This window comes from Poecilia reticulata, chromosome 8 (genome assembly GCF_904066995.2).
Source record: "Poecilia reticulata chromosome 8, P_reticulata-male-v2, whole genome shotgun sequence".
NCBI classification, from domain to species: domain Eukaryota; kingdom Metazoa; phylum Chordata; class Actinopteri; order Cyprinodontiformes; family Poeciliidae; genus Poecilia; species Poecilia reticulata.
In genome coordinates this window covers 13,751,268-13,778,803 of record NC_088837.1, presented here as the reverse complement: position 1 = coordinate 13,778,803, position 27,536 = coordinate 13,751,268, and the positions used below count along the sequence as shown (strand labels likewise).

The following is a 27,536-nucleotide window of genomic DNA, read 5'->3' as shown; positions in this document are numbered from 1 at the left end:
CACCAGACTACAAGGTGCCAAAGGGGAAATATGGCAAGAATGTGATGGTCTTGAGGGGAGCGGTGCAGAAAGACTACTCTCGCAAAATCTGAGTGCCAACAAAGGTATGTATTGTGTTCTACAATATATGTAGAACACAATACATATATTGTGTTCTAGTGCTACTGTAACTGTACAGCATTTCACTCTGAAATCAATGTCCCAGAGTTTGGAGGAAGAGTGGAGAGGTACATAATTTAAGCAGCTTGAGGTATAGTGGGCAATGTCCACAGTCAATGATGATTTGATGAGGGATGCTGGTGTTGGTTCAAGTTTTATTTTTAAGACCAAAGTCCACACATTGGCCTGCCACTTTGCATTGATGCAGTAATTCATGCAAAAGAATACCTAAACAAACATTGAGACCATATAATATCCAGTACATGTACTTACTTTTCAGTAGGCTGCCATTTGTGTATGAAAAAAAGGCAGGGTTAACGGAAGTTTCAGTTTTGAACTGAAAGACTGCCATAAATTATTTTTAATGATATTTCAATTTAATGAGATACACAAAGAAGCAAATCTTTCAACTGTCTATTCTGATACTCTATAACAATATTGTCTCTTGCCTTTTAATGGTTCTGTGGAGTTTGTCAACAAACACAGAACGTATTATGGCAGATTAGAGAATATCAGTCACTTACTATGTGTTTTTACTACAAATTGTCTTTTATGCATGCAGTCTATAAGAACAAGAAAAAAAACTTCTTTAAGAGCTCAATATACATCAGGGTTCGATGGAGGTACTTTTGCATGAACGCTTCTCTAACACCAACTTTTTGTAACATCAAGGAAGGCTTTGAATATATTGTCACAACATAATGTTGAACCACTAAAATAAAATAAGAAGATCTGTCTGGAAGAAAGGAATTCGGTGTGCAGTGGTAAAGCCATGACTTCTTGCTGCAGCATCATTGTGCAATGCAATAGAAGACTGGTTGCTTTTGTTGCAAATATAACAGGACAGACATGTGGGAGCATGTTGCAAGTAAAAGATAAGATCCATCATCTATTGAGTGAAAAGTCTTTCTGCCAGTCAACATATCAAATTATTGTATGCTTATTGCATCAGCATGAGGTCATGTATAATGTTTACAGCTCTCACATTGACTCAGAAGGTGGCGGTGCTCAGCTGCCACACCTCTGAACAATAAGCACTAATTGCTCAATGAGCTGCAGCTGGAGGTGGCCATTACCAGCATCACATTGGGGAGCATATATAAAATGTAGACAGGAAATTGTAAGCTACAAGAGAGCAAGTTCTCTCAGGTCCAGTTCCAATATGCTTCTTGCCAGCACCTGTGAAGTCTTTGGTGCTGTTCTCAATCAGAAGCCATGGCTCTTCTTGGACTCCTTTTGTGGTATATTTCTTTATAAATTATGTTCAGTGTTTATCAGTGACAATTTGCTTGGCCTACTGTTTTCCTGTTGCAGTGTCACCTGGATTCCTTTGCTGTTGGATCGCAGTGTCTTTACTGAAGGGCAAGGAAAGCCTTTACTCAACTTTGTTAAAACTTTTACATGTACAATGTATTACACTTTGTGTGTACTGTTTTTTTGGGATCATATCACCAAACTCATGACAAGCTAAACCTTGTAGATGTAAATGACTTCTCAGACTCTGTCCTTGGATTAAGGGGAAAGAGCTGTTGAGTACCAGAATTGTAAACAAAGGATACAAGAAGTCTCAAGCAGTGCAGCCCTTGAAATTGTTTTCAGTCAACCAAAATATGGTTATGAAACCACATGCTAATGTGGAGAGAATTGTTAATGGTGCTTCTAGACAACGGGAGTTAAATGTCTTTGAGCCAATCACATTTCCTCTGCAATCTGGCAGCCAGCTGGTAGATCAAACTCGGCCCATCCTTGATTATGAATCTCAGTCAGCACCTCTAGCTGTCCATGGAAGCAGAAAGCCTGCCCCTCCCAGCCTTGGTGAGACTACAACTTCTGAGTCTTTGTAGTATCTGCCTCCTAGCAGAGGAGTGGGTGAAAAGGTAACTGGTTCTTGTCACCAAGAGGTTGACTCTGATATAGGTCCTGGATTTCTACATGCTGGTTCTTCCTACCAGGGTTCAAATATGGTAGAGGTTTCACCTAGCTATAGCCCCAGTCAAAGACAACCATCTCGGTAATATCAACCTGAAATTCCAAAACCTCAAAGCTCATCTTGGAGTACTCCAGAGTGGTTTGGCCATGGTAATGAAATTGCCACTTACCTCTGCTCTCCCAAACTGGCTTGGCTTTTGTCATACTGATGCCTGGCTTCCTAAACTGTATGTTGCTTCAAGAGGCTTCCAGCCCAATTTCTCATACAACTATTTGGCTCCTAGAGTAGATCTCTCCCAAAAGCCCCTGAGCCACCCAGACCTCTGCCACCTCATAAAAGCTTCATCATTCAGTCCAAGAATGAGCACCGACAGCATCTTAAATCCAAAACTACCTACACACCAGACTACAAGGTGCCAAAGGGGAAATATGGCAAGAGTGTGATGGTCTTGAGGGGAGCGGTGCAGAAAGACGACTCTCGCAAAATCTGAGTGCCAACAAAGGTATGTATTGTGTTGTAGTGCTACTGTAACTGTACAGCATTTCACAAGTGAACTAACGTCTACTTTTTTTTTTCTCTCCTGACTGGCCTGCCTCTGAGGAGTTTCCATTTAAATGGGGAAAAATAAAACTTTTGGCAGCACTTCAGTCTCCTTTCATGAATATGGCACAGAGGGACAACTTAAAAACCCACAAAGAGGAAAATTTTACAAAAATTCCCTACCTTGGCATTGGAATCCTTGTTTCCCAAATCCCCTGCAAAGAGACAAAATTAGGTTAAGACGAACTCCAACACCGACTAAACTAAAATAAGCTTTAAAATCACATACGTCTGACTATGTAGTGACTCGTTTTTAATTTTTTTTTTTTTTTTAAAGCTCACCATATGAAATCTGTGCAGTGGCTGCAGAACGTTGGTTGCTTGAAAAATCTCGCAGTAAACTTGTGGTTCTTCACTTCATGCACATTTTTCTGTCGCAAGGCTCCTTTACGGGCGAATCTGTTCCCAACCCCCGCCGAGTCATTGTAATGTAGAAGATGCTCAGCCATTGCGGGGGAGTGAATAAAGTTTAAAAAGCCACAACTTTACTAGTACCGACGGCTGTCGGTGATGCTCCTGACGTGTGGCGCTCTCCTCTGACTGCGCTTCAGCTGAGCGCTCCTTTTCATTCAAAGTGACGCTGGAGAGGAGCAGCCTGCGTTTACGTAGCTTGCGTGAGAATATTTCACGTTTACTCATGAAAACGCATGCACTATACTTAAACGTGAAAGCCGCATCAATGGAGCTTTTGCCTATTGTAATGGGAGGAAAGCTTTTCGTGTAAAGTAGTGAGACATCCGGATGGGTACAGCAATTAAGGTCTGCATAATACCAAAGCCTTTAATGTTTTTCAGCAAGTTGGTGTTAGAATGTACCACATGTTCATAATAAATTTGGTTTATTCTTGGAGTGTACAATTTTGTTTTTCAGATTTTAACAGAGCTCAATTTGTCATTTGCCTGACGAAATTGTGCTCTTTAAAATAACTAGAAATCAATTCGGAAGGACATTTAGGAGTTAAAATACGAGTAGCTCTTAAAGGCGACGCCTCCCCATATCAGAACAGCTGTGATTTAACCTACAGTTGTTGTGCGCCTTCGTGTGGACATGATAAAAAACTACAGCTTCCAAATAAAGTGTACATTAAGTAGATTCAGTATCAAAAAATAAAATGTACTTTAAAGTCAGCTTAAAAAGTTAGCGAAGTATGGGCATTGTTATGGTACGGTGAGTGTACGTGGGGGATTGATAAAGTATTTCTGAATTAAATGCAACTAAAAAGCCTGAAGTTTTCTTTCACATTTTCTATGAATTATCCTGCCATTCAACCATATTGGGTTGATTAAAAAGTAATTTTTAATCAAATTACTTTTTGTAAACTTATCTTCCATCATTGTGACCGGTATTAATTTTTGTTGGCATTTGGTTAAAAATAATTTATAACTGAAATGGCTTGATGGAAGAGTCCCCAATAATAGAAATTGGTAGAAACAATAGAGGACATTTTTAAATGGTGTTAAACAATCACACTAATTGGTCTATGACTGGTCTTTGTATGAATCAAAGGGTATAGCAGAGCAGCAGAGGTTATTCTGGAATCTTTCTCTGCTTGCGTTGTCTCTAGTCTGAGAATCAAGGGAAGCTGCTTTTCAGTCAAAAGCCATGGCTTCTAAACCTTTGTGGTATGTTTTGTTAATGTGGGTATTTGAGTTCTTGTTTATAATTGTAAACATAAGGGATCCTTAATGTGTGTTTGCCACAATAGGATTTCTTTACTTTTCAACTTCTCAATTCCTCTGTTTGGTCAGCTTAGCTACAACAGGTGTGTAGGTGGAAAGACTTCTACCTTGCTTTGACAACACTACTTGTCTGATTGCGGTTGGTCACTTTTGCCTACTCTATTCAAATTGAATAGTTTACCACCAGGCTTTGGAAGCCTTTGACTTGCAGTGTCATTGGCCAGGGGATGACTTGAGCCTCATACACAATGTAAGCATTAGCAATTTATCAAAATATGAGGCCGATATTTTAGGTATGGAAAAATGCACAATTTACAAGTCATTGTATTTTAATTACTTTTATCTTCAGGCAATCAAACTCCAGTTCTTATCGCTGCACTTTCTATAAAAAAAAAGTTGGGACTTGAGGTGGGCCTCCTCTTTGGCAGGGACAACAATATGGCTGACACAAAAGACACACCCACAGTAAACATTTCAATCACACACAGAATGTTAATTTACACACGCTAGAACTAAAAAAGTTAAAAAATGTTTCTGCCACTCTGATTAAAAATATCACGAGATAGTTATCTCAATAAATAAACTTATTGAGATACAATAAAATGTTATCTCATTATATTGAGATAACTATCTCATGATGATTTTTCTTTTTTATCAGAGTGGCGGAAACGGGCTTCCATATCATTCGTGCTAAACATGGTCTGCCACCTTTAAATCTGAATTAACTAAAGTTAAGGGAAAATTAGTCAGACGTTACACTGCTGCAGGACGGGGACCTCTGTTGGAAAGAGGGAGAAGTCGTTTCCGCGGAAACGGATGTGTCGTAAAGTGAGGTTGGGAGTTTGAAGCCGTTTGAGCGGCGAAAATCGTGTTCAAGGTAATCTCCCTTTAAAGTAAGAGGTTATGTTTGTACACCTTGTAGTACGTTTCAAAACCTCATTAGGTTACCATAGAAAGCGAGAGGCCAATCGTTACAATAAGGAGCGAAGACTAGCAAGGGTGCTAGGCTTTAGCTCGGCTAACATTAAAGCTAATACCTTTCTAACAGATCATAGTTGCTCGTGCTGTGTAGTGAGTTGTCATGGCAACACAATACGTTCCCGTGTCTCACACGCAGATCGTTTGATTTGAAGATAAATAAGTTGCCAAACCCGAGCTTCAGGTGGATGTTTATCGTGGAGACAGGTTTTCAACAGGGATGTGAATATGTCTAACGTTCTTTAATTCCGTATTCTGGTCACTCGAAATAATCCTTTCAGGTCACTATGAGCAAACAAGAAGAGTTGTGGGAGAAGCTAGACTCCGAGTTTGACCACATTCTGCTAGACATGAAACCGTATGTTCTCAAGCATCCCAGCAAAACAGGTGAGATTCCATCACAGCAGCACGAATAGAGATGCAACAGAACATCATAGTGCACTCACAATGTCTGGTGAAAATATTTACACACATTCGATGTTTGCATTTTGTCACATAACGGCTACAAACCTCAGTCGGCGTCCTTTATTTAGGACAGTACAACATAGCAGGCCAGGTAAGGGGTTCTTTTTTTTTTTTTATCAGAGAAGCTGTCTACAGGATTATGGTAACTCTGGAAGAGTTGTGGAGATCTACACATAGTTATAGATGGCAGAATCAGTTGACAGGACTACTGTTAGTCACACACTCCTTCCAAATCCAAATATTTAGATCATATTCATGTCTGACTTGAAAATGAATAACTGTTAAACTTAAAAACACAAACATAACATGACCTACAAGTAGATTGTGAAGCGATGCAGCATTTATAAGTTGTAAGATGTTTACGTTATTGTTACTGGCACATGCAAGAGGAAGTGTACTCCAGATGTATTCTAATGCAAATAACTGGGATGTAGATCTCTTCTGTTATACTATTTTAACATATAGTTCAAATGCAATTACAGATTTTAAATGTCCTTTTTCTCATCTCATGGCAGAGCGTCAGCATTGTGCCGTATGGATAAAGAAGCTCTGTGACCCGACAACATGTGGTTCGGGTGTGATGGATCGAAAGAACCGCAACATGTATGCCAATTTGCTGCTTTCTATGCTCAAAAGGGGCATCCTGGAGGGCCCTTTTACCGCCAAACCAGAGCCTGGAAAGCTCAAGACACTTCCTACCTACATGGTATGAAACATGGTCTACTTTTGACTTTTTTTTTTTTATTTGAGATTTTAAATGTTTTAACCACTGAAATTGATTGCATCAACACATTTCCAGTTAATCTAATACTCTGCTGTCTACTCTGATTTTTTTTAGTCCATTTATTTTGATGAACCTCTGAGTGGTCGATCGGCTGAGCAGAACAGAGGTCTTCCTGACTGGGTCACAGGAGAGCTGAGTGGTTGCGCTGATGAAAGTTTGGCCATGGATCTTCTGAAGGACCGATCCAGTTCTACACCCATTACTGCTCATCACAGGTGGGTCACAACTATAATTCTGTATATTTGTAGTTTTTTTTTTTTTTTACAGACCTCTTGTCTTGATACAGGTAGCTACTACTATTAGAACAAAATGTAAATAAATCTGCCAACACAATATCCATGGAGGTGCTCCATGATGAGTTTACAATTTAAAGTTTAATACCAAAGCAATTATTACGGCATTCAGCAGGAGAGTGTGCCTTTTGTCAGTTCCTTTCAAACTGTTAAGTGCAAAGATTCTTAATTTGGTTCTGAATAAATTTCTTGGAAATACAGTGGGACGTCAGCATACAATCTGAATTGGAACAAGCACTTTAATTCTTGAAAATTTTAACATGGAAACAATATTTGTCAACGACGAAATGAAAACATTAAAATAATTTGTGCCAAGCCCACTTAAAACTTGCACACTCCTCTTCTTTTTAGTATTATTTTATAGTAATTTTACAGTAACTTTGACAAAAGTACTGTGTGGTGAAATTCAAATGAAAGATAAAGACTTGTTTGGGTGATTTTTGTATCACTTTGGTAAGCGCCTCACCTCTTTCATTGTTGTCCATTGTGTTTAATTTGTGCCAGTAGATAGGATCAAAATTAGCATTTTATTCTTAATTGAGTTATATGTTTTATTGAAAACCCCAGCAGATATTTTAAATTAGCAATAGCACATATGTTGTGGGATCTTATGGTATTAATGACTGCCTTTTTGTGATGGAAGTTATTAATGCATCAGACTTAGTGATGTTTGAGTCTCAAATAAGCCAGACATGTGTCAAAAAACTAGAATGCTTTGATAAATAGAAATGACATTGTGATATGTGCAAAGACAATAGAAATCAAACCAATACTTTATATATTTTTAATTTAAAAACTTTACTAAATCATATTTATTCATTTGAGTCTGTCAGAGTTAGTTATTAATCGCTGAAACAATTAAGACTCTCTCCCTAATATAAAGCCTTTTTACCTTATCTATTCTATTTTATCCTCGAGTTGGATGAATGAGAAAACATGCATTATGCAATATCATTGCTAAATATTGCAATAAGAATGGCTTATTTTTCTATCTCCACTCCCGTCTGCATCACAATTCTCTCCATGAGTTTTGCCCTCTCAGACACCATGTGTAAAATTAGTCCATCTGATTGACCAAATATATCGTTTTCATGCAAAGAGTACATGAATGGGACTTGAAAATATTTTAAAATATCATTGAGCATAATCCAAGAGGTTCTTTGTTATAGAGCCACTGCTCTTCTTGATATTGCAATGATGATTCATTTTAGAGTTATAATGCATTAGGTTAATGTTTAAATGGGTGCTGAAGGGAAACCTGCTTTATTTGTTAGGGAGACGGGCACAGGAGAAATTTGCGTTAATGGATAAGGCATCTGTCGGAACTTTCCACTCAAAACTTCTCCTACAAGTCTGAAGACATTGAACTACGCTGTGAAGCTACAGACACAAATAGCTTTTCTGACTGATTGCCTGTCGTCTTTGCTCAGGAGCACCATCTAAAAAGCTAAAGACATTGCCAAGTGCTTGCATCAGGCCGCTTGAGCTGTCCATTCTGAATTTTCAAAGAAAAACACTTCAAAACAGCATGAGAGAATAAGGAACTTCTCATATAATCTACCCATCATTCTGTTGCTTTTCTCCACCAGCTGAACACGAGCTTTAACCCCACACTGCAGGGAAGGCAAAGACTAAAGCTTGATACATCATTAGGATGTTTAATATTTAGTATCTTTTCTGTGATTTATCTTTCAACATCTAAAATGTTCAAAAAATATATTTGTTCTATGCCAAAAATTAAGTAATTCAATTGAATTTGCTTGTCTCTTTGATTACTGTCTAAAACTAAATGTGCTGGATGTGAAGGCAGCTTACTTTGCTTGTCATCAGTCATCCTAACATGCTCGGGGATATTTCCTCTGACTGCAGGCAGTCCAGGGGCTCCACAAAGCGACGTTAGCAATGGCTCTTGGTTTTTCAAATTTAATTAGGAAGGAGAGGCAAATCGGGGCCCAGTGGCTTCGTATACTCATTAGCATCATAAAAAGAGAGCACTGTAGTAGGCAGAGATTATTATACACCAGGGCGCTGCATAAGAGGGAGTACAAGCCCACCGCTGCCTTCTTTAATCCAAAGTTTTCTGTTGAGGCTGTGGAATTATGTCGTTACGATTAGGCGCAGCAGCACTTAGTGCTGTCACCTCTTAGGAAGATGGATATAGACAATAAAAAGGCCTGCTGGGGCCTCACTGTGTGGCATTTAAACATTTCTTCTCACAGTCTAAAAAGACATGTTAAGAGTTAACTTACCAACTTCTAACAGCCCTGTGATTGGACTTTATACTGGTTGTTGTCCATCATTCCCAGATTTGCATAAACCCTTAGCGGGTTGCAAAGATGATTTTCTTTACGTATGGGAAATGCTACATTTCTCTTTTTGATTTTTGGACATAACCCTTACTCCTAAGCCTGAGGCTGTAGTTCTTATCCAGAGGAGTTGGATTGGTCACTCCAGACCAATCCAACTCAGAATCTGCCTCGAGCAAAAGTCCAGGTGTCTTGGTGTCTTGTCCCCATGAGATGGTAGGATGGAGTGGGAGATGGATAAGACAGATTGGGATCCAGCTTGCAGAAAAGCGGGTGCCACTCTGATCTGTCTTGGTGAAGAATAAGCTGAAGTCAAAAGCGGACTTTTGGATATATGCGTCATTTTGTGTATCTCACCTATAGTCACAAGATATGGATCAGAACTGAAAGTACCAGATTCCAGATGAAGCCAGTGGCTAAAGCAAGTTTCTTTGTGGAATGGCTTGACTTTAGAGAGAGACAGAAATGAATCTTTAATTGGCTTTTACATAAAAGTTCAAATTCTACTCACTTTCTTTTATATTACTTTGTTTGCATTGCCTTATTTTCTTATATTTTCATCTAAATGTTTATATAACTAGAACGTAATGATGCACAGAGAAATGGGTGGTAACCAGAATCAATTTTTTTCCAGATGAGTGGAGGCATCGCACTTAGCCCTGTAAGATTGCGCTGACATCCAGAGTTCCTACACATTTTAATGTTGAAATTTCACAATTTTCAAGACTAATTTTCAAACTTTTCATGACATACTTTACATAAAAAAACCCAAGCAAACTAGAATTGAACAGCTTGAATACTTAGTGAGGCCATAATACCTATAGACTCTAAAAATTATGATCCAGCACGATTCAGAAACTTTTCTGGGATTTCTGTGTGCCTGTGTTTGTTTTGTTTTGGCATGTGGACTAAAATAGATTGGTGCTATTTCAAAATCTATGGTGAGACATTGAGATTCTTCTTCCTGTTTTTCTGTTTGCCGAGTCCCACAGTGTTGAGATAAGACGATGAAAGACTCTCAGATCACAGACAAACATCCAGATAAAGAAAATTAACAGCACCAAGAGCCCTTTTATGTTTTTGTCCTATTTAGATATGATTGATCTCAATGGACTGGTATGACAGTGTGTCCCTATGATGTGGCAGTGTTTGATCTCCCCAGCTGTCAGTTGTGAGATAGACCTACTTTTCAGCTTGATTCATTTTAACCATCTTTGAAAGTTAAACTTTTAGGTCGTTTTCAGGTGTTACTCCATGGTACTCAGAATTAGGTCTGCTGTAATGTGTGAATTTTGTGTAAACCGTAGGGATTACTTCATTAAAGCTATTCCAAATATAACCACAAGATGGTGGTATTTCATTGTGCATTGCACGCTTTCATCCAGAGGAATGTGGAGGATGAGTTCTCGGGTCGAGAAGATTTCGTCATGATTTTATTCACTCCAACTTCTCGTGCTTGTTGTGATCAGTCTAATATAAACTGTGTTCTTGATTTGACAAAAAGTGTACTATTCCATTCTGTTTAGAATGGAATATTACTTCATATTTCCTGTGGTCTCTGTTTTAGAGCTTCCATGCACATTTCATTTTCTTGTTTTTCTCTTTTTCCCTCCTTGACGTCTGTCTTCCATCTGTGTGCTCTCCATCCACATATGAAAACTCTTAGCCAGCCCTACAGCCCCCTTCATTCTCCTCAGCTTTTATTTTTTCTACACAACTTTGACAGTTACATTTTATTTGCAGTTAGTTTTTTTTTATTTTGGTATAAGAGTCTCTCATTGCTCTCTTTCAGTCTCTCGTCTGATCTTTCCCGGTGTTAGTTTATAGTGGAGGGTGTGCAGGGACACTGGGATGTTTGTATCCCAAGGTCAAACTTTTCCTGAGGGTGCTTGAGGCTGAGCCCTGGGCCCGCTGGCTCTGCACCTGGAGGTCAGGCTGGGGCTTGGATGTCAGGTTGCTTTAATCAACCAAGCTGCAGCTTCTCAGGGTTTATGTGGTGGATGCTCTTGTGTGTATGCGTGTGCACAAGTGAGTGTGTGTGTTGCTCTGGCGTGACTTGCCACTGCTTTGATCTGTGGGCCTCAGACTCCAGACACATCTGATTCAATTATCCTCATCCACCTGTTGACTTAGAGGCCTAAAATTGTGAAGCTTGGCCCCCCATCCAAATTTCATAACTTCATGTGTGTGAGTGTGAACGCGTGCACACGCAGAGAGATAAACAGACTGTGTGAGCACACAGTACCTTGCCCATTTTATTTAATATTCCTCATTGAATCAAATTGGTTTTGCGCCCGAAAGTTTTCATACACATAATTCTCAAATAATAAATCATGATATGTTCTGCCAGGCACTTTGAACACTTGCCAGATGTGAAATGTAACAGCTAGAGAGGGAAGTTGGCAAATGTGATGTTTAGTTTTCAACAATTACATTGTTGATTTTTTTTTTTTTTTACTCCACAAACCTTATTCATTTGAACTCATGTTCTTACAAAGTTAGCAATAAGGTGTCATGGTCCAGTTTGAGTCATTCATATTAAAATAATTAGGCCAAATGTCAGACAGCAGAGATCAGAGGGAAGATATGTGGTTCATATGACAGCGGGAGCTCAAACAAGTTTTTATTTAGGTTATTAATTTTAAAAATATCTATTCAAAGCCATTAAACTCGATATAAAATAAATGGCAGTGGTCATTCACAACTACATAACTAATCCAGATCATACATGCTTGAAACTTCTTTTCTGACTAATTTGGTTTTCCATTATCAGACTACTGGGGGAACTAGTAGAGCATTTAAACCTTGTTCTCAGATGCTCAGTTTTCCATTCATGAATAAACTTCACTGTAGGATGGTGGACTTTGCTTTTTTATAGAAATGACCATAAACCTCTTTCCGGATTACTGGTCAGCAAGAGTTGCTTTTCCAAGGTCATTGGTGAGATTTTCTCCCTGGTTTTCTGTTATCACACTGAGGATGTGTTAAGTTTGTCAACCACTGCTTCTCCATTTCGAATTTATTTTTATGAAATGAAAAATGAAAGTTCGGAACCTATTTTTAATGCTTGGTAAATCTGGAAAACACTGAATCGTTTTTATTATGTCCTGACGTGTAAAATTTCTGAAGTGTGAAATTGTGAAATCGTTAAAAATTCAGAAATTTTTACTTCCTGAATTTTTAGTGAGTTCATATTTTGATGTATTTTCCAGTAAATGTATATTTTCCCAAAACGTAAGCAAAACTGGCAATTTTGAACAATCATTTCATAGTGTTGGATGATTTGCACCTAAAACCCACAGAAGTTTGTTTCTTGATGTGTCATCTGTATCTGGGACATGTAAAGAAATAGATTACAAAGTGCCAAGCTGTTCATCTACAATTACATATCAGAATATCTTTCACCATAGATGCTTTGAAAAATCACAAATTAAGACATGTATCTTTTGAATATTATGACAGTTGCAGCTATATTTAATAGTCATTTAATGGCTCACTTGCCAAAACAAACAATAAAAACACATTTGCAATGTACATAAATCTTTATATTATAACACGTTGAGGAGGACCTAATGTCCCAAGATAAAAGGAGATGCTATTTTAGAGATGCGTCTTCTAATTATGCATTACTTTAGCTTTCTATGAGTTCCTTTGACAAGTTGTAGCACAACTGATAATTAAGTTACACCATGCAGCACTGCTAGAAGCCTATAATGTAATTATTACACTAACATCACTGTTCATGTATTTACATTACCATTTAAAAATATATCAGGTGAAACTTTCCATATTTTATCACATTACAACTAGAAACCTTTATGTAGTTTTCTGTGGTTTTATAAGACATCCAACAGAGGTATTTTGTAGTTGAGAAGTGTAAGGAAAGGGATGCATGGTTTTCAAAATTCATATATATATGAAAATATAACAAGTGTGGTGCGTGTTTGTATGTAGCCCCTTGCAGTTGTGCCTGGAAAGTCTTTTTGTACTAGACTTTTACATCTACAGATTGAAACTTTTGTTATCTCTGCAACATTACCCGGATATGTCTAATGTGTTCCTTGGTCAACATGACGGTATTAATTCTCTAATTTTCTTCATCAGTCCTTTGAAATACTTTATATTTGTTCTAAGATATTTAGGCTACAGGAAGGCACAAGTTATTTAGAGGTGTCAGAATGAAGGGGTAGTACATCTGCATGCTAAACAAATAAAAAAGGTTTGAGGAGTACAGATACTTTTGCAAGGCACTATTACTAACTCTTAATTTGATCGGAGTATGCCTAGTAGTACATTATTAGATCACGAGGTCTAATAGTGAACACACTACCACAGATGGAGAATGAATTAAATCGTTATTATATTAATCAATATTAGCTCTTCTAATATGTAAGTGTTGTTTTGTATAATCCTTAAAGTAAGTGCCCTCACAGGTCAACTGATAATGAGATTGAGTTGTCCTTGTACTTAAAAATTGACATATACAAGGAAGGAAACGCCAATGATCTTGTTATAGAGTTCTAATCAATCCCTCTCTGACCCACAGAAAGTGAAGCCATGTCTTCATAAGATGACAGAATATCTTTATTTAATTTTCTTTTACTGTGGCTCCACATCCGCATTCATTCACTCAATTATTGTTAGTGGACTAATAACGTCTCATGTGCCTGCGTCTAATGAGATCGTTAGTGTAGTTATGCCCCTGATGGTTTGTAAGAGTATGTGGGTCTGTGTAATATAAGGGAGCGCTGTTAAAACAAATGTGTGTGTGTGTGTGCGCGGATGCGCGCCCGCGCATGTGTGTGCATGTGTGTGTGTGTGCGTGTGTGTGTCAGCATATATTTCCTGTAAAGCTGCTTACTTTTTTTTTTTTTACACGACAGACACGATGAGAGACAGTCATTGACGTGTCTGATGGTAAGGGGATGGTTTAAGTCTTAGCCATGCTCGCCATGTGTTGTGCATGGAAACTGAGTGAAGAATGGTGTGGACATTTATTGTTCAGATGGGATGGATTGCAGACCACAAACCATGCAACCAGTGCCAGATGTTGATGTGCGTATATGTCAAAGGAGGCTGCCGATGCAAGCACATTCATATACAAAGGGGAACAGACCGCAGGACTATACACTCACAGACTGTAGGTTATTTTCTTTTCACATGCATTCCTCTAATGTTTCTCTTTCAGGAGGAGACTGTATGAGGAGAAGGTCCTTCCTGAACCCGTGTCCTCCAGTTCACTCAAGCTGAGTCCAAGACGAGACTCGAGAATGGTTAGTTCATAATCACTTTCCCAGCTGCAAATTGTCATCCAAAAAGTGTTATTTGATGCATACCTTGCTGTAAAATTGCTTTGAATAGAATACATTAGTAGGGTTTAACGTGAGGGGATGAAGAAGATTTTGCTCTCCGGTTCAGTCAGATGTCTTAAGTATATTTACCACTTTTCATTCATTTCCATTCTAAATAGCGCATGTATATTAGGATCAAGTGTGTGGATTGACAGTATTTTGCAGGTTTAGGATGAGCTAAGTACATTTTTCTGTGACAATCTCAATTTCTTTTGTATTTTCCACATTCAAGAATTAGCTGATTTTCTGGGAGTTCAATTTCAACGCTTTCTCAGCGCCCTCTAATGAGAATAGTATACTATAACTTTTTTTAAATCAACACAATTACCAGGGAATTGAGTAATAAACTAGCCTATAAAAATCATTATTGTTGTTGATTAGTTGAGTGTTGCTCTGATTTTGTATTGTTCTTAAAATAAACTGTTAACAAACGCATGACCAAGTCAGTGATGTGAGTGTCTAATCTCTGCAGCCTGAAACTTTGGTTTAAATAGCCAGCGAACTGCATTCCCAGCATTCCTATGTTGAAATGAAACATTTATCCTGTTTGTCCGAGGTCGAGGCTTGGAAGCCGTATTGCCATTCTAATCAAAAGAGGCACATAATCCTTAGCTATTCCATTCATCTGTTTCTTTGTGCCAGCACCGTCCCACAGAGGTCCTACCAAGGTCCACACTCCATCAGATCCTAATCACATTCAACAACATCTCTCAGTTTCCTATTGCTCCTTCAGTTTTATAAGAGATTTCCCGTCTTCCTACTTCTGCTGCCCAAGCTTGACTTGGGTAAACCGATCTTGTATCAACAAAAGCCCTGGAACCGTTTGAATTATAGTGCATAATAGAGATCCGGAACCCAGCCGTAACAAAAGACAGAAAAAATCTTCAGTGTAAGACAGTTTAGCTCTTGGAATGTATTGTTGAACAGATATTATGTAGAGCTGCTGCACATCTGGAGAACTGGATGCTAGAATGAATAGATTGAGCAGAAAAGACTGAGGATAACTAAGGCAAATACAGTGTTGTTGGTGTTTAAGGAAATCACACACGGCTCTGCCTTCAACCTTTAAACTTTAATAGAAACCGTTTGTTTTTTAGAGGCGTTCTATCAAGTCGGCAGACTGTGACAACCTCCATCAGTGCCTGCTTTTTGCTTCTTCGGGCTAAAATGCCAATCAAAGTGGTTTCAATAACATCCTCTAGTTTAAATCCCTACTATTTACTTCCATCGTGATCCTGCTGTCGATGCCATCATTTACCCCGTCTCTTTTTTCTCAGGTGGATGGGATGCTAAAAGCAAATGTGTCTGCTGGCGACAGTGAGTTGGAGGCTCGCCTTAACAGCTGGAACCTGGGGGTGAGTCCTTGGGCATGCCGTCAGCCTTTTGGTTGTTGGGGCTCACTGCAGGGACAGAGGTACAGAAAAACTCAAAAGATGTACAAGACCCCAACCAGTACATTTTATTTTATTCTCCTGCAGTCATTGCTAATGGTGCCAGCATCTGGAAGTCAGTAAAGATGTCTGGTTTTGTCAGGAATCAAAAGAGTTACTTTTTGTTCATTTGGTGTACTAGTCGTAAATAGGCCAATGCCGATGCCAGTTTCAGATCTGGGGTTGAATTCACATTAAATTCCAGATCCAATCAATGAGCAAATTAATTAAAACTCCCCCCCCCCATGAAAATGTATTTAGTTTTTTTAAGATGCAGAGCTTGGACTAGTTTGATCTAATAAAACGCATCTAATGAACTGAGCTTATCAACAAGTTCACATCCGATGTCCAGTTAAAGAAAATCTGTAATTTTGCACAGCATTATTAAAATTTTAAACTGTTCATGAGCCTTTTAATCAATTAAGTATCTGAGGACATGTTCCACATAAGATTCCTTTTTGTTAGAAGTTTTAGTAAACTCATCAGAGCTTGTTGGAATTATCTTCAAAGAAGAAGGACTTTCTGCCTCAGGATTATTTTATTGATCAGAGGATGACCAAGCGAGGTATGTTACACGTTTTCCTTGTGTGGTTTGTTATAGGAGCTGATTAAACCCACTGCTGATGCTGTATTCCAATGTGTGAATATAAGCTTTGTTACCCAGCCCCGTCTCCTCAATAAAATCTCAACTGACTGCTGCAGGCAAATCACGAGGTGTTTTATGGAGGTGGTGCACCTACAGTTAACATCTTTATCAGTGTGCTGAAATTGAGCTCTGTAAATAACACATTTTAGTTGCACTCTTTTAGTTTTCACATACTTTTATTGGGAAGTCCCATAATTAAGCTTTTTGTATAGACCTTTTTTTTTTTCAAAACAACTACAAAAACATGACTTGAGTTAATTTCAGCTGAAGTAATGTTTGTAGCGTTAGAAACTCAATGTCACTGTAAAGCATTCAGCAGACCTGTTGATGTCCTCATAGTTGCTTAGCTAACAACCCTCAGTTTTTCCTTTGCTTTTGTTTCTCTCAGCCCTCTTGTTGTTTTTCAAACGATTATCCTCATCCAGACTCAGCAAAATTTATTGTGTGTGTTTATTTTGTTTTATTTTTTTTAATATTTGTGTTTATTTATTTATTTTTGGTCAATAAATTACATGAGGCAACACATTTAGTATAAAGTATATCTTGCCAGATCACTTTCATAACAAGTGGAGGCCATCATACAGACCCTGTAATTGCTATTGACTGAGTGCTTTCAGCAGTACGTTATCAGCCTGCAGAGCACTGACTGACTGAAGCACTCTTAACCGCAGTAGTGCAGTGATATTGAGTTAGCCGTGCTGCCTGGACACTTTTGAGTAAATAATGAAAAGAGCCTTTTACTTGAGTCCTCTTGAAGTCTCCTCCTTTTGGCATTTCACTGCTATTGTAGGTTGTGAGGGTTGTATAAGCTGTGCAATGGAAGATGTGTGCACCTGTTTTATCTCCGCCGTCTACAGAGCTCTAGGTCAGGGCTTGATAAGCAATCTGCCCTCATATGTTTTATTTTTCCTTCTCCTCACCTGCATGACTCCAACTCCCTTTTTCTCTCATTTTGTGCCTTCCTGTTGCCTCAAACTTTCTCCTACATTGCCTACACACAGATATTTTTGCAGAACCCCCACAGCTCTACTTTTTGTAGTCCTTCTCAGTTTCTATGTTCTCTTCTTGTTTGTCTGTCCGTGCATCTCGGACTCTATACCCCCCCTCCATCCAGTCCTGAGGTAATCTGAGGGATCTGTCTGCAGACGTGAAGCCGCTCACTGCACCCCTCTGCTCTCCACTGTGTTGAAACACTGATAAGAAGCATTGCTTGGCAACGCTCCCCCAAGCCTGCATCTTTCAAATCAACAGATGTTCCTTCGCACACAAACACACACGCACAAACCCCGCTCAAGTTTTATGGATGCACGGCTTCAAAGTGCTCATCTCCTACGAAATTTCAGCAGAGCCAAGCATCGCTCTATCTGGAACATCTTTCACTTTCATTTTGATGTTCTGAAGCAGGCTATATTGGTTTGCCATTCATTTCTACTTTAATGGAATATAGTCAGTTTAGTGTATCATGGAAACCACATGCAAAAGTTGTAGAAGACTGTGACATTACGTACAACAAAACATCAAACTCTTAATGCGTGACATATAAGGCACTCAAGATGAAAATGGGGATAGTCTCCAACTTTAATGTAGCAAAAAGTTTTATGCTGATTTATCAAGTCAGAATGAGGTCAAAAGTAAGTTGCTTGGAGACTCGGTGTCTCCAAGCAACTGGAGGCAGTTGTGACAAAAATGTGTTTTTTGTCACAAGTAGATTGCTACTTGTGTAAAAAATTGTATTTCTGTTAGATGATGTAATTAGATGATGTAATTTGTACTCCTGTTCTGACTGGCATTGCTACTCTTATGTGCCTGAGTGTATGTGAGCTTGAATTCAAGCATTGCTGTAGTTAATAAAAATTGATGGAAGTTTAATTTTTCCAACACAATCACTCTGTTTTTACTTAGAAAAAATACATTAATCTATAAACATTATCTGTCATATCCCTCAGATCTATACATTTATGTCTGTCTGAATGTTTCATTCAAGGAATGACTCTTTAACTCTCTTTAAGCTAACGCTACAGATGTGGTGGATAAAAATGAAGTCTGAAATGTTGTTTAATTGGCTTAGACAGAGAAAAAAAAGCTGCAGTTGTATGTAATTTTTGTAAGTAAAAACTCAGGAGGAAACTTTGGAGAGAGTTTCTTGATTTATTTCTTGAAGCAGCCTGACAATAGTAAGAGACATTTTACACTGACAAAGGGCACATAAGAAGCAAAAACCATAACAAAACAATACATTTTCTTATCAGTTTATCCTATTTTATTTTATTATTGTATTAAGCTCACAAATCACCATACAGAGTATAGTGCCTTTACATTTTGAAGAAGTTTGGCTCCAAAAGTGGATCTAAAAAGGTATTTTTTGCTTGGAAAAACAATAGATTGTGATTTATTTATTTTTCATGTCTGAACCATAGTTGCACTTTTAAATTTCAGTTTAGTTTCTTTGTTGGAGCATCATTTAATCTCAAACAGGAGTTGACTCAAAATCAGTGTTCTGTTTAAAAGAATGTAAAAAAAATTATTCTTTTTATTTTTATACAGCTCCTTTAGTTTTAGTGTGAAATTAGTTTGATATCAGCAGATGTGTTTCGACGTTGAGTCCTTGTGATTATTCCCTGTCTGTTCCCTTACAAACATTCAGAGGCATACATATACAAGGAGTCCAAGTTTAGGGTGACACTGTGCCAAGACAACACCACAGGATTTAGTCTGCATGCCCTCTTTGCCCTGTGGCCCGTGCTCAATCAAACCTGATGACTGGCTGTTTGTGGGTATAAAAAGAAATCCCATTTTAGGTTTCATGCTACGCACCAGTTTGTAAAAATATATATTTTTTTCCTTCATCATGCCTGATGCAGCTGCGTTTGACTGTTTACAACACACACAGTGGAGCTGTTTGCAGATCGCGTGCATGTATGTATGGCGGTAATAATTTTAACCAAATGGTTCCGGTTTAAGGGTAACAGCATGTCGCAAAATATCCTGCTCGTTTTAACCTGAGTAGATGTCAGTAAGGCAGAGCTGCTTTCCTTTTTATTGTGAATCTCTCACCCTGAAGCAACAGATTGTGACTTTATCCTGGCACTATAGCTGCAGCTTTTTAAACTCCCAAGTCCCCAAATTCTCTCAGGTCATGTTCCCTCATCTCCCATTCATTCAGGATTAGCTTTGTGTGGGTAGCGCCATCTTAAAGCATTGATTCCCCCCTTTTTTTTTTTTTACAACATTGAATTGAATCCCATTATTTTCTCCTGTTCCCACTCTGTCGTTTTGTTTTGGAGATTAGCCTTGGAAGTCATTGCCGTCATTTTGAGATTTAGGTTCTTACTTTGAAAGGCTGTGATGTCGATGTTAGATGTGAGCCCCCACAGATGGCCCTAAAGCATCAGAGAGAAGCACTGTATGATGATATTTTTGCAGCTTGTGTCACAGTTAGCGAGCCTTATTGATGTAAAGCCACTAATGTCACATGGACTGTGACCCGCTTACTTTCAGGTGGTTAACCTGCTTACACTTTTCAGTCCTCTCTGCTTCATACTGTAAGCAAAGAGCATGCCGAGTCAGTGTTTGGCAGGGATGTATACACATTGGCCTCCATGTGATGGTAAACAGAGTGGGGATAGCTTACAGATTAGCGGTCTTCAGTGTTGACAAAAGGGACAGCAGAAGGGGAGCTGAGAGCGGAAACAGAGCCGGCCACACACACAAAGCCTTGAAGTTGCACGACGGTTCTGTCTCTCTAAACAGACAGGAGTTGACGGAAGAGACTTCAGCCACAAAACTGGGCTTTGATGTGCTTTCCACATTGTTTATGGCAAACTCACTGCCAGGGATAGATTCTGGTCGTTTTAGGACTTTGTTAGGAGAGGCTTAGGAGAAAGAGAGGTCTGAATGTTTTCTGTTTGCTTTTTCAGATTGAAAACCCCAGGTATTTGAGAGAGAAGCCCAGCCCCTTGTCACCAGTAAGTTGTCAGGGGTTCTTTGTTGTTTATTTGTTGCTTGGGAAAAATTAAAAAAAATATTCTTTGAGCTCTTCTATCTTCTCATCACCTTAATGTTCTCCCTTTTGTTTCTGTAGATTTTAAAGTCAACCATTGAGACAAATAGCACCTTTGCCATTGATCATGGTCTACAAAGCAAAGAGGTACGCCGCTGAATATAGTTAAACCTGAAAAATGCCCAACCCAACTTTTTCTTGTTTTGTCACATTATGACCTCAAACTGCACTTCTTTGATTTTGTGTTGTATGCAAGTAAAAAAAAAAAAAAGAAAAAAAAAAGAAATATTGCTTTCAAAATATTTTATGAACTTATCTCTAAAAAGTGTGGTATGCATTTGTATTCAGCCCCCTTTACTCTGGCACCCCTAATTAAAATCCAATTACCTTCAGAAGTCACCTAATTAATAAATGGAGTTCACCTGTGTCTAAATTAATCTCTGAATAAATCCAGATTTTCTATGCAAACCTCAGAGGTTTGTTTAAAGAACATTAGTGAACAAACAGCATCGTGAAGATGAAGGAACTTAGCAGACTGGTGATTAAGAAAGTTGTGGAGAAGTTTAAAGCAGAGTTAGAATATAAAAATATAGCCCAAAGTTTAGACGTCTCACAGAGAACGTGGCAAAACTGCAAACCAACCAAGAATTAGCTCTCCATCTAAAAATCTGCTTCAATAATCTGCTCTTTATGAAAGAGCGGCAAAGAGAAGGTCATTGTTGCCCAAATAAATTCTATTTGGCAGAAGTAAATGTGTGGAGGTTGTGCTCTCTTGAGATGAAGCCAAACATTAGCTTTCTTTCTCTTTTCTTGCCATCTGGACAAAACCGAGCTTTGTGTTAAACTGCAACACATTTCTCTGAACAGAATATCCCTGTAAAATGGGGTTCCTGCATCATGCTATATAGAGAAGCTTTTCTGAAATAGGAGCAAGGAACCTGGTCAAAGTTGGTGAGAAGATGGATAGATTTAAATATAGTGAAATGAAAAGAAAAGCCTTAGGTGTGTCAAATATGTGTTGACGTACATTATGGCGGCACCATAATTTTGCGGGATACTTTTCCTCAGCAGGGATAGATATCCTGAAAGAAGACTTAAGGTTTGCAAAAAACTTAAAACTGGTTGTGGAGGTCCGCTTTCCAGAAGGACAGCAACCCCAAGCGTAGATGTATTCTACGCTTGGGGTTGAATACATCTACCCCAAGTGTGACTGGGTCACACTGAAAATCAAATGAGAATATGAGGCAAGACCTTAAAGTAGATGTTCTCAGACTGTCTTCAGCCAGTCTGACTGTTTTTGTCCAATTTTCCAAAGAATAGGCAAAACATTTCCCTGTTTAGATGTGCAAATCTGGTAGAGCCATACCCCGAAACACTTTTAGCTGCAGAGTTCTACAAAGTGTTGACTGAAGGGTGAATACAAATACATTTTACAAGGTTTTCCTTTTAATTCACAATTTTGCCTCTCTAACAAAGTACATTTAGCATTTTTCTTTTAATATGTCTGTCATCCATTTGTGACATTTGTTGAAAGAGTTTTTTTTTCTTTAATGTCTGTTGCTTAATAGTTTGGGTTTTTCTTAAGTTTGTGACTCGTTGCTCTTTTTTGTTTTTACTTGTTTTTTATTGCGTTGCCTTTGATTGATATCTTAGAAGTGAGGGTTACTGTACTTAGGAAGGCCTAAAGTTGATAGCAATTTAGTTGATAGCTGGAATCAGTTTTCAGAGCAGTGGTTACAGTATTGCATAGCCGAGAGTGTTTTCCGTGACCAAATAAACTTGAATGGATGAAAAGTTTGTGGTAGAGATGAGACGAAATATAGCAAGGAGCTGTACATTTCTTCCCATTACCTTTTTCTATGAAGCATGCTTTATATTTATATGATTGTATGAAAATAAGAATAACACATCGACAAGTCATTTATAAACACCCATGTACATGGCTTATACTGGTGGAATGGCCAATTCCCTAAGAAGACAGAAATATCGCCAGCTTCCTCTGATGACTCTCTTTCTTTCCATATGTGGATTTAAGCAGAAAATCCTATTCTGAAAGCGTGCTTTGAAGTCCCGTCTGACCCTCCCCAACTCTCCCAAACCTCCAGTCATTCCTTCTACCAAGCACCGTAAACGCAGCGTTAAATATAAAACTGAGCATGACTCGTATGTAACCGTTATGGCTTTTAGTGGCTGCTGCAGTCGCTTTGACTGCTTTGACGGATGCAGGTGCAGGGAGGGGTCCGTGGATACGTAGACACACAGGACATTGTTAAGAAGTGTTCATTACATCTCAGAACATTGTTCACGCTTTGTGCTTTAACCTAGAACAGCAAGGAATGATGTCTGTACACTGATGCAGCTTAGCCACTGGAAAACCAAAACATTAGAGCAACAACTTCTGCTGTTTGATTGTATCTCAGACTGCCTGAGTGGCTCAATATGGATGAATGTAATGGGAATGTTTACCTTACACTGATTGCATGCAACACTTGTGGGTTTACACCTGTGTAATTTAATTCTATCCAGTATTTCAACCCTTTTGCAAATTGGCTGTGAAGCTTGTGAACTGCTTTGATGCCTTTTATAAAGCTTTTGGGTCAACTGAATGAGGCTTTGAGTGAGTGGTGTCCAAAGTTTTTCCATGAGGGCCAAAATTATAAAGTAAACAGCACTTAACTTCTGGTAACTTTTTGATTTTATTTTCTCAGTAATAACTTGTGTGTATTTAAATTACTTTGTAATAACCAAACCTCACACAGCCTTGATCTTAAACAGGTACAAGTTGGGTGTGCAGACAAAAGTGAGCATGTTAATTTTGCTGGCTGTTTTGCAATTAGCCTGACAGCAAAGGTTATGTTCGGCAGTTCTTGGAAAAATTTAGGTGAGCGTTTGGCCCGAACCCGTAAACGAACTCGGGCCATGGGTTTGTTTTTCCATCGACCCGCTACCAGTGTGGGGTCAGGTGATGTGGTACTGATGCAAATTAGCTACGTCTTCTTTTCACACTTTCATCCTGTTTGCCGAAACCAATAGTAAAAACAGGTGAATATCCGAAATAAAGACAGCTGTGTTAATCAACAGTGAGATGAGAAACAGCTCAGATTTACTCTGTAAACAAGCTGTATTCAAATACAAATGTTACCATTTTACAACTTCAGAAACTACTTTTTAAAGCACAAATGGTCTCTAGCTGTATATTTAATATACAGCTAGAGATATATTAATATACCAGCTGTATATTTAATATACAGCTGGTATATTTAGCAAAAAAAAATATCACAATTTTCTCAGAAATGTATGGGGTTATTTTTCTCTCTTTTTCTGCAGCAACGCTTTTTTTTTATCTGACTGTAAAAAAAATCTCACCCTAAAAAATACAAAAAATGATTTCTGACCAGATTTGTTCCATAACAGAATTATGTTTGGGGCTTTGAATAAAATCATTGAGAGCCGCAATTGGTACACGGACTGCACTTTGGACACCCCTGCTTCAAGGTTTCAAAAGAGCTAAAATATGGGACTGGTGTGATAAAGCCTTCAATACACGCAGACCATCTTTTTCACGTAGAAACTGGTGTTTCACTTCTATTGATGCAAAATGCAACCAAAATTTCAAGCTTTTCCAAAGAGCTAAAGAAAAACATCAGGATGAAACGGGAAACGGGAGGGAACGAGGCAGAAACAGGGCAGACCTTTTCCCTTTGATGTTCAGATTTGTGATGTTTACGCTTAAGAGATTTTGTTTCTCTTTTAATGTTTTTACCCCTTGCAGAGATTGTATTCATCAACTTAAATCAGTGCCTTTTAGGGGAAGATTGGGAACAGAGGAAGTTCTGTGCATGGTGGTATGAAGGTATTTTGAGGTGACTTACCCCTCTGCCTATTTGTACCTGCATTTCACACTCACACATTGCCATGTACTCCCTTTTTGTCCCCATGTCATAACCATAAACAAACAATTTCAAACCTTTTTTTGTTTTTACATTATTGTGTTTCAATTTATTCATCTTGCCTATTCGTTATTAAATTGATAAACTATGGTGATAATAGCACTTCTCCAGTCTCCTACACTGCAATCTTACTTTATCTTACTTTTTGTCTGGACCTCTGTTGAATGTGGTCAGTCACTTTAAAGGGGGGGTGAATGTTTATGCAAGCATTTAATTTATGTTAAACATTATGTCATTATTTAGCAGAAATCCGATTTTCACTTTGACATTAAAAATGGTTTTTAGATTTCGTCAGGAATGCCAAACGTTGATTTGTAAAAAGCAATAGAAGGGTAAAACATCCAAGGAGGTGTATTCTACTGAAAAAACAGAACAACATGATGCCACATTCTACTGATGGGCCTAACCTTTTAGGTTGGGAGATGTTTGACACATTTCTTTATTTATTTTTTGTAACGTCTGCATCAGATTGTGGTCAGTGCCCACAGCATGAGTAGGAGCTTGAGCCGCTAGATACGAACAGCTTGATTCAATAAAATAAGAGCACTAAAACACCTTCAGTGTTGACACAGCTTGACTGCTGTTTATGCCCTTTAGAGGGAGGCTCTGTGTGCAAGACATGCCTTGAGGTAGAGCATTTCCCCATAAGCTTTTCTTACACATATGTGACAGCTTATAGGTGAGTTGTGGAGGATGTATTGCAGGAGCGCCAAAGTCCCGTTAATCCTACAGCACACTCTGAAAGTGCTTAGTGTTAAGAGGGCCGGGCCTTTATTTGGAAATTCAATTAAACTGTGACTGATGAGTCAGTTTTAGCTCGGCGCAGGCCTAAGGCTAGAGATTACAGGAGATACTGACAGAATGATTAAATCACACAGCCTTTCTTTCAGACTTTCTGTGTGCATGCCATCTTGAAGCTTTTCCCTCGGCACCTGACCTCAGGGAAAGTTGGCAGCAGCCTGGTAGATGTGTGTCAAGCAGTCATGGTCTAATGGTCGCAAGCCCCCAACTGGGGATCAGACCCCTTTGCTTTCTGATGCCATAATGATGCAGTCTCTCTAATCTAAGGGTCCTCTGGGATGAAGCTTGAGTTCTGAGCCTGTGATTTAGAGGGCCATGGCCTGTCTTATCTGATCGCTTTTGAAAGCTAAAAAAGGGTAACCTTGTGAGTCTCAGTAGTTTTAGCGGGGACTAGTTCTGCAGCTGGCTTTCAAGATCATGCTTGAGGCATGGAGCCATGAGGGATTTACTATTTCATAATAATAAAGTTACTATTTCAAACATATCTCCTCTCTTCTTGTTACCTTAGTACTTTGTGGGTTTAGAGAATTTGAATGGAAGTTTCTCTGCCTCATACGCACATTCTTGTTTTTGTTCAGAATGCTTCTTGTCAAAAACTATGCCAGATCAAATTTTAACCACAATCTTTGTCCAGCCTTTTTACTTGGACAGAAAGGTATAAAATAACAGCTAGAAAATGGTCTGTAGCTGTTCCTACGTATTTTTCATGGTGTCAATTCATGCTTTTCACAACCAAAATCTCTAGAGTTCAGTCCATTTCAAGATGGGTCAAGCTTTTAATATGAAATTGCAAGGATGGATGGATGGATGGATGACTTGATAATTGCAAAATAGCAGATATGGACTGATAGATAAAAAGAAGGGTGAATAGATGTAAAAGGTTAGATGGGTGGATGGAAAGATGAAAGGATGAATAATGGTTAGATAAATACAAGAAAACTGGAGGAATGCATACAGATGGATGACATTTTTGTCCATATTTTTATGGGTTAGGGGAAAAAAAGCCTGGAAAGAAACATTTGGCTATCCATAGAAATACTTCAACCAAATTCCTTACTTTTTATAGAAAAGGCCTTGTGAGGCGATAGCAGCAGACAATTTTGTGAATGTATTCCCGCTTTAGAAATAAAGGCCTTGACCCCCCACCCCTCCCCTGACACCCCAATGGCATTCTGATATCGAACGGAAAACAAAACCGATTCCGTCTTTTCTGCTCGCAGTCCCGCTCTCAGATCCCCCCATCCACCCCTTCTTCTTCCCTCCCGAGCTCTCATCCGCTCAAAAGCAAAGTGTCAAAAAACATGGCATCTTACAGCGCTCGCTTCAACTCAGAAGAAGAGAAAAGGGAAGGAGCTGTACCACCCAGTCGGGGCTGATTGAAGACATCTCAGAAGCCTTAGGTGTACGACATTCCTCCTCCTCCTCCCTTCACCGACGCTTTTATAAACAAGTTTCAAACACCACTGATCTAGTTTGACAAACTTTCTCCAAAGAGCATTTGAAGAGAGGATAAGAAAGTGACACCCCCACATGAGCCTTTTTTTTTTTTTTGTTCAGGCACCGTTAGAATCAGGTCTCTGCCTTAGATTGTGCTTTTCAGTCAACTCCTTCACTCTCTCTCTCTCTCTCTCTCTCTCTCCCCCCTCCTTCTGCTCCTGTCTTTCTCTCACTTCTTTTTGACTTCTTCCTTTCTACTCTGACAAGTCTCCTGTGGTCCTCTCAATTGCACAAGAAATAGCATTAAATCAAGAAAAAAAGATGGAGAAGAAAGAACAGAATACTTAAACGAGCTCTGTCAAGGATGCGGTTTGAATGTAGCTCAAGAGCTATAATGAGGAGCGGCATCCATAAGGCAATTTCTGCATTTTAGTTGGACTTTTATTCTTAAAGGGGCGCTAAACGAGAAGGGAATTGCTGACTTCAGAGTGAAAACCTGAGCTCTTTGGTTTTGTTCCACTGTTTCAGTCCTGAAGCTTGGCTACATTTAGTTGTGTGCTGTTGATGTCTTCATTGTGTTCTGTCATTATTTACACACATAAACAATACTGCAGTTAAATCACGTTGTTTTCTTTTGATATTTATCTTGGAGACAAGGTCTAATGAGCTTTCCCTGTGCCAAGTGACATTTTGGGAATTTTTCAGCTTAATGGTTTTGATGACTAGA

General features: G+C 38.7%; 2 protein-coding genes and 1 long non-coding RNA gene across 8 annotated transcripts in view; 2 read left to right on the top strand and 1 right to left on the bottom strand.

Annotated features, from left to right (window-relative positions):
- Window positions 1-3,277, bottom strand: part of prkcab (protein kinase C, alpha, b) — a 105,665-nt gene extending 102,388 nt beyond the window's left edge. The window contains exons 1-2 of one of the 2 annotated variants that reach the window (XM_081609978.1): window positions 2,972-3,277; window positions 2,813-2,844 (exon numbers count right to left, since the gene is read on the bottom strand). In XM_081609978.1, the coding sequence (XP_081466104.1) occupies window positions 2,813-2,844; window positions 2,972-3,138 (199 nt within the window). In that variant the 5' untranslated portion in view covers window positions 3,139-3,277. The remainder of the gene's footprint in view (window positions 1-2,812; window positions 2,845-2,971) is intronic. The other variant, XM_081609979.1, reaches the window with a different exon arrangement.
- Window positions 674-2,731, top strand: LOC145552546 (uncharacterized). 2 transcript variants are annotated; one of them, XR_014088630.1, is made up of 3 exons: window positions 674-1,400; window positions 2,373-2,591; window positions 2,693-2,731. It is a non-coding gene; the product is annotated as an uncharacterized LOC145552546 (long non-coding RNA). The 2 variants fall into 2 exon arrangements; XR_014088629.1 differs by having other exon boundaries at window positions 676-1,400; window positions 2,690-2,731.
- A 1,832-nt stretch (window positions 3,278-5,109) lies between the features above and the next one.
- The window catches only part of cep112 (centrosomal protein 112), a 111,389-nt gene continuing 88,962 nt past the window's right edge, over window positions 5,110-27,536 (top strand). For 2 of the 4 annotated variants that reach the window (XR_014088627.1, XM_081609975.1), the window contains exons 1-8: window positions 5,110-5,245; window positions 5,628-5,733; window positions 6,327-6,517; window positions 6,650-6,810; window positions 14,383-14,467; window positions 15,823-15,900; window positions 20,539-20,586; window positions 20,703-20,768. Coding sequence is in view for 3 of the 4 variants with exons in the window: in XM_081609975.1 (XP_081466101.1) it covers window positions 5,634-5,733; window positions 6,327-6,517; window positions 6,650-6,810; window positions 14,383-14,467; window positions 15,823-15,900; window positions 20,539-20,586; window positions 20,703-20,768 (729 nt within the window). In the remaining variant the exon portion in view is untranslated. Of the gene's footprint in view, window positions 5,262-5,627; window positions 5,734-6,326; window positions 6,518-6,649; window positions 6,811-14,382; window positions 14,468-15,822; window positions 15,901-20,538; window positions 20,587-20,702; window positions 20,769-27,536 lie in introns of all 4 variants that reach the window. The other 2 variants (XM_081609976.1, XM_081609977.1) reach the window with 2 other exon arrangements.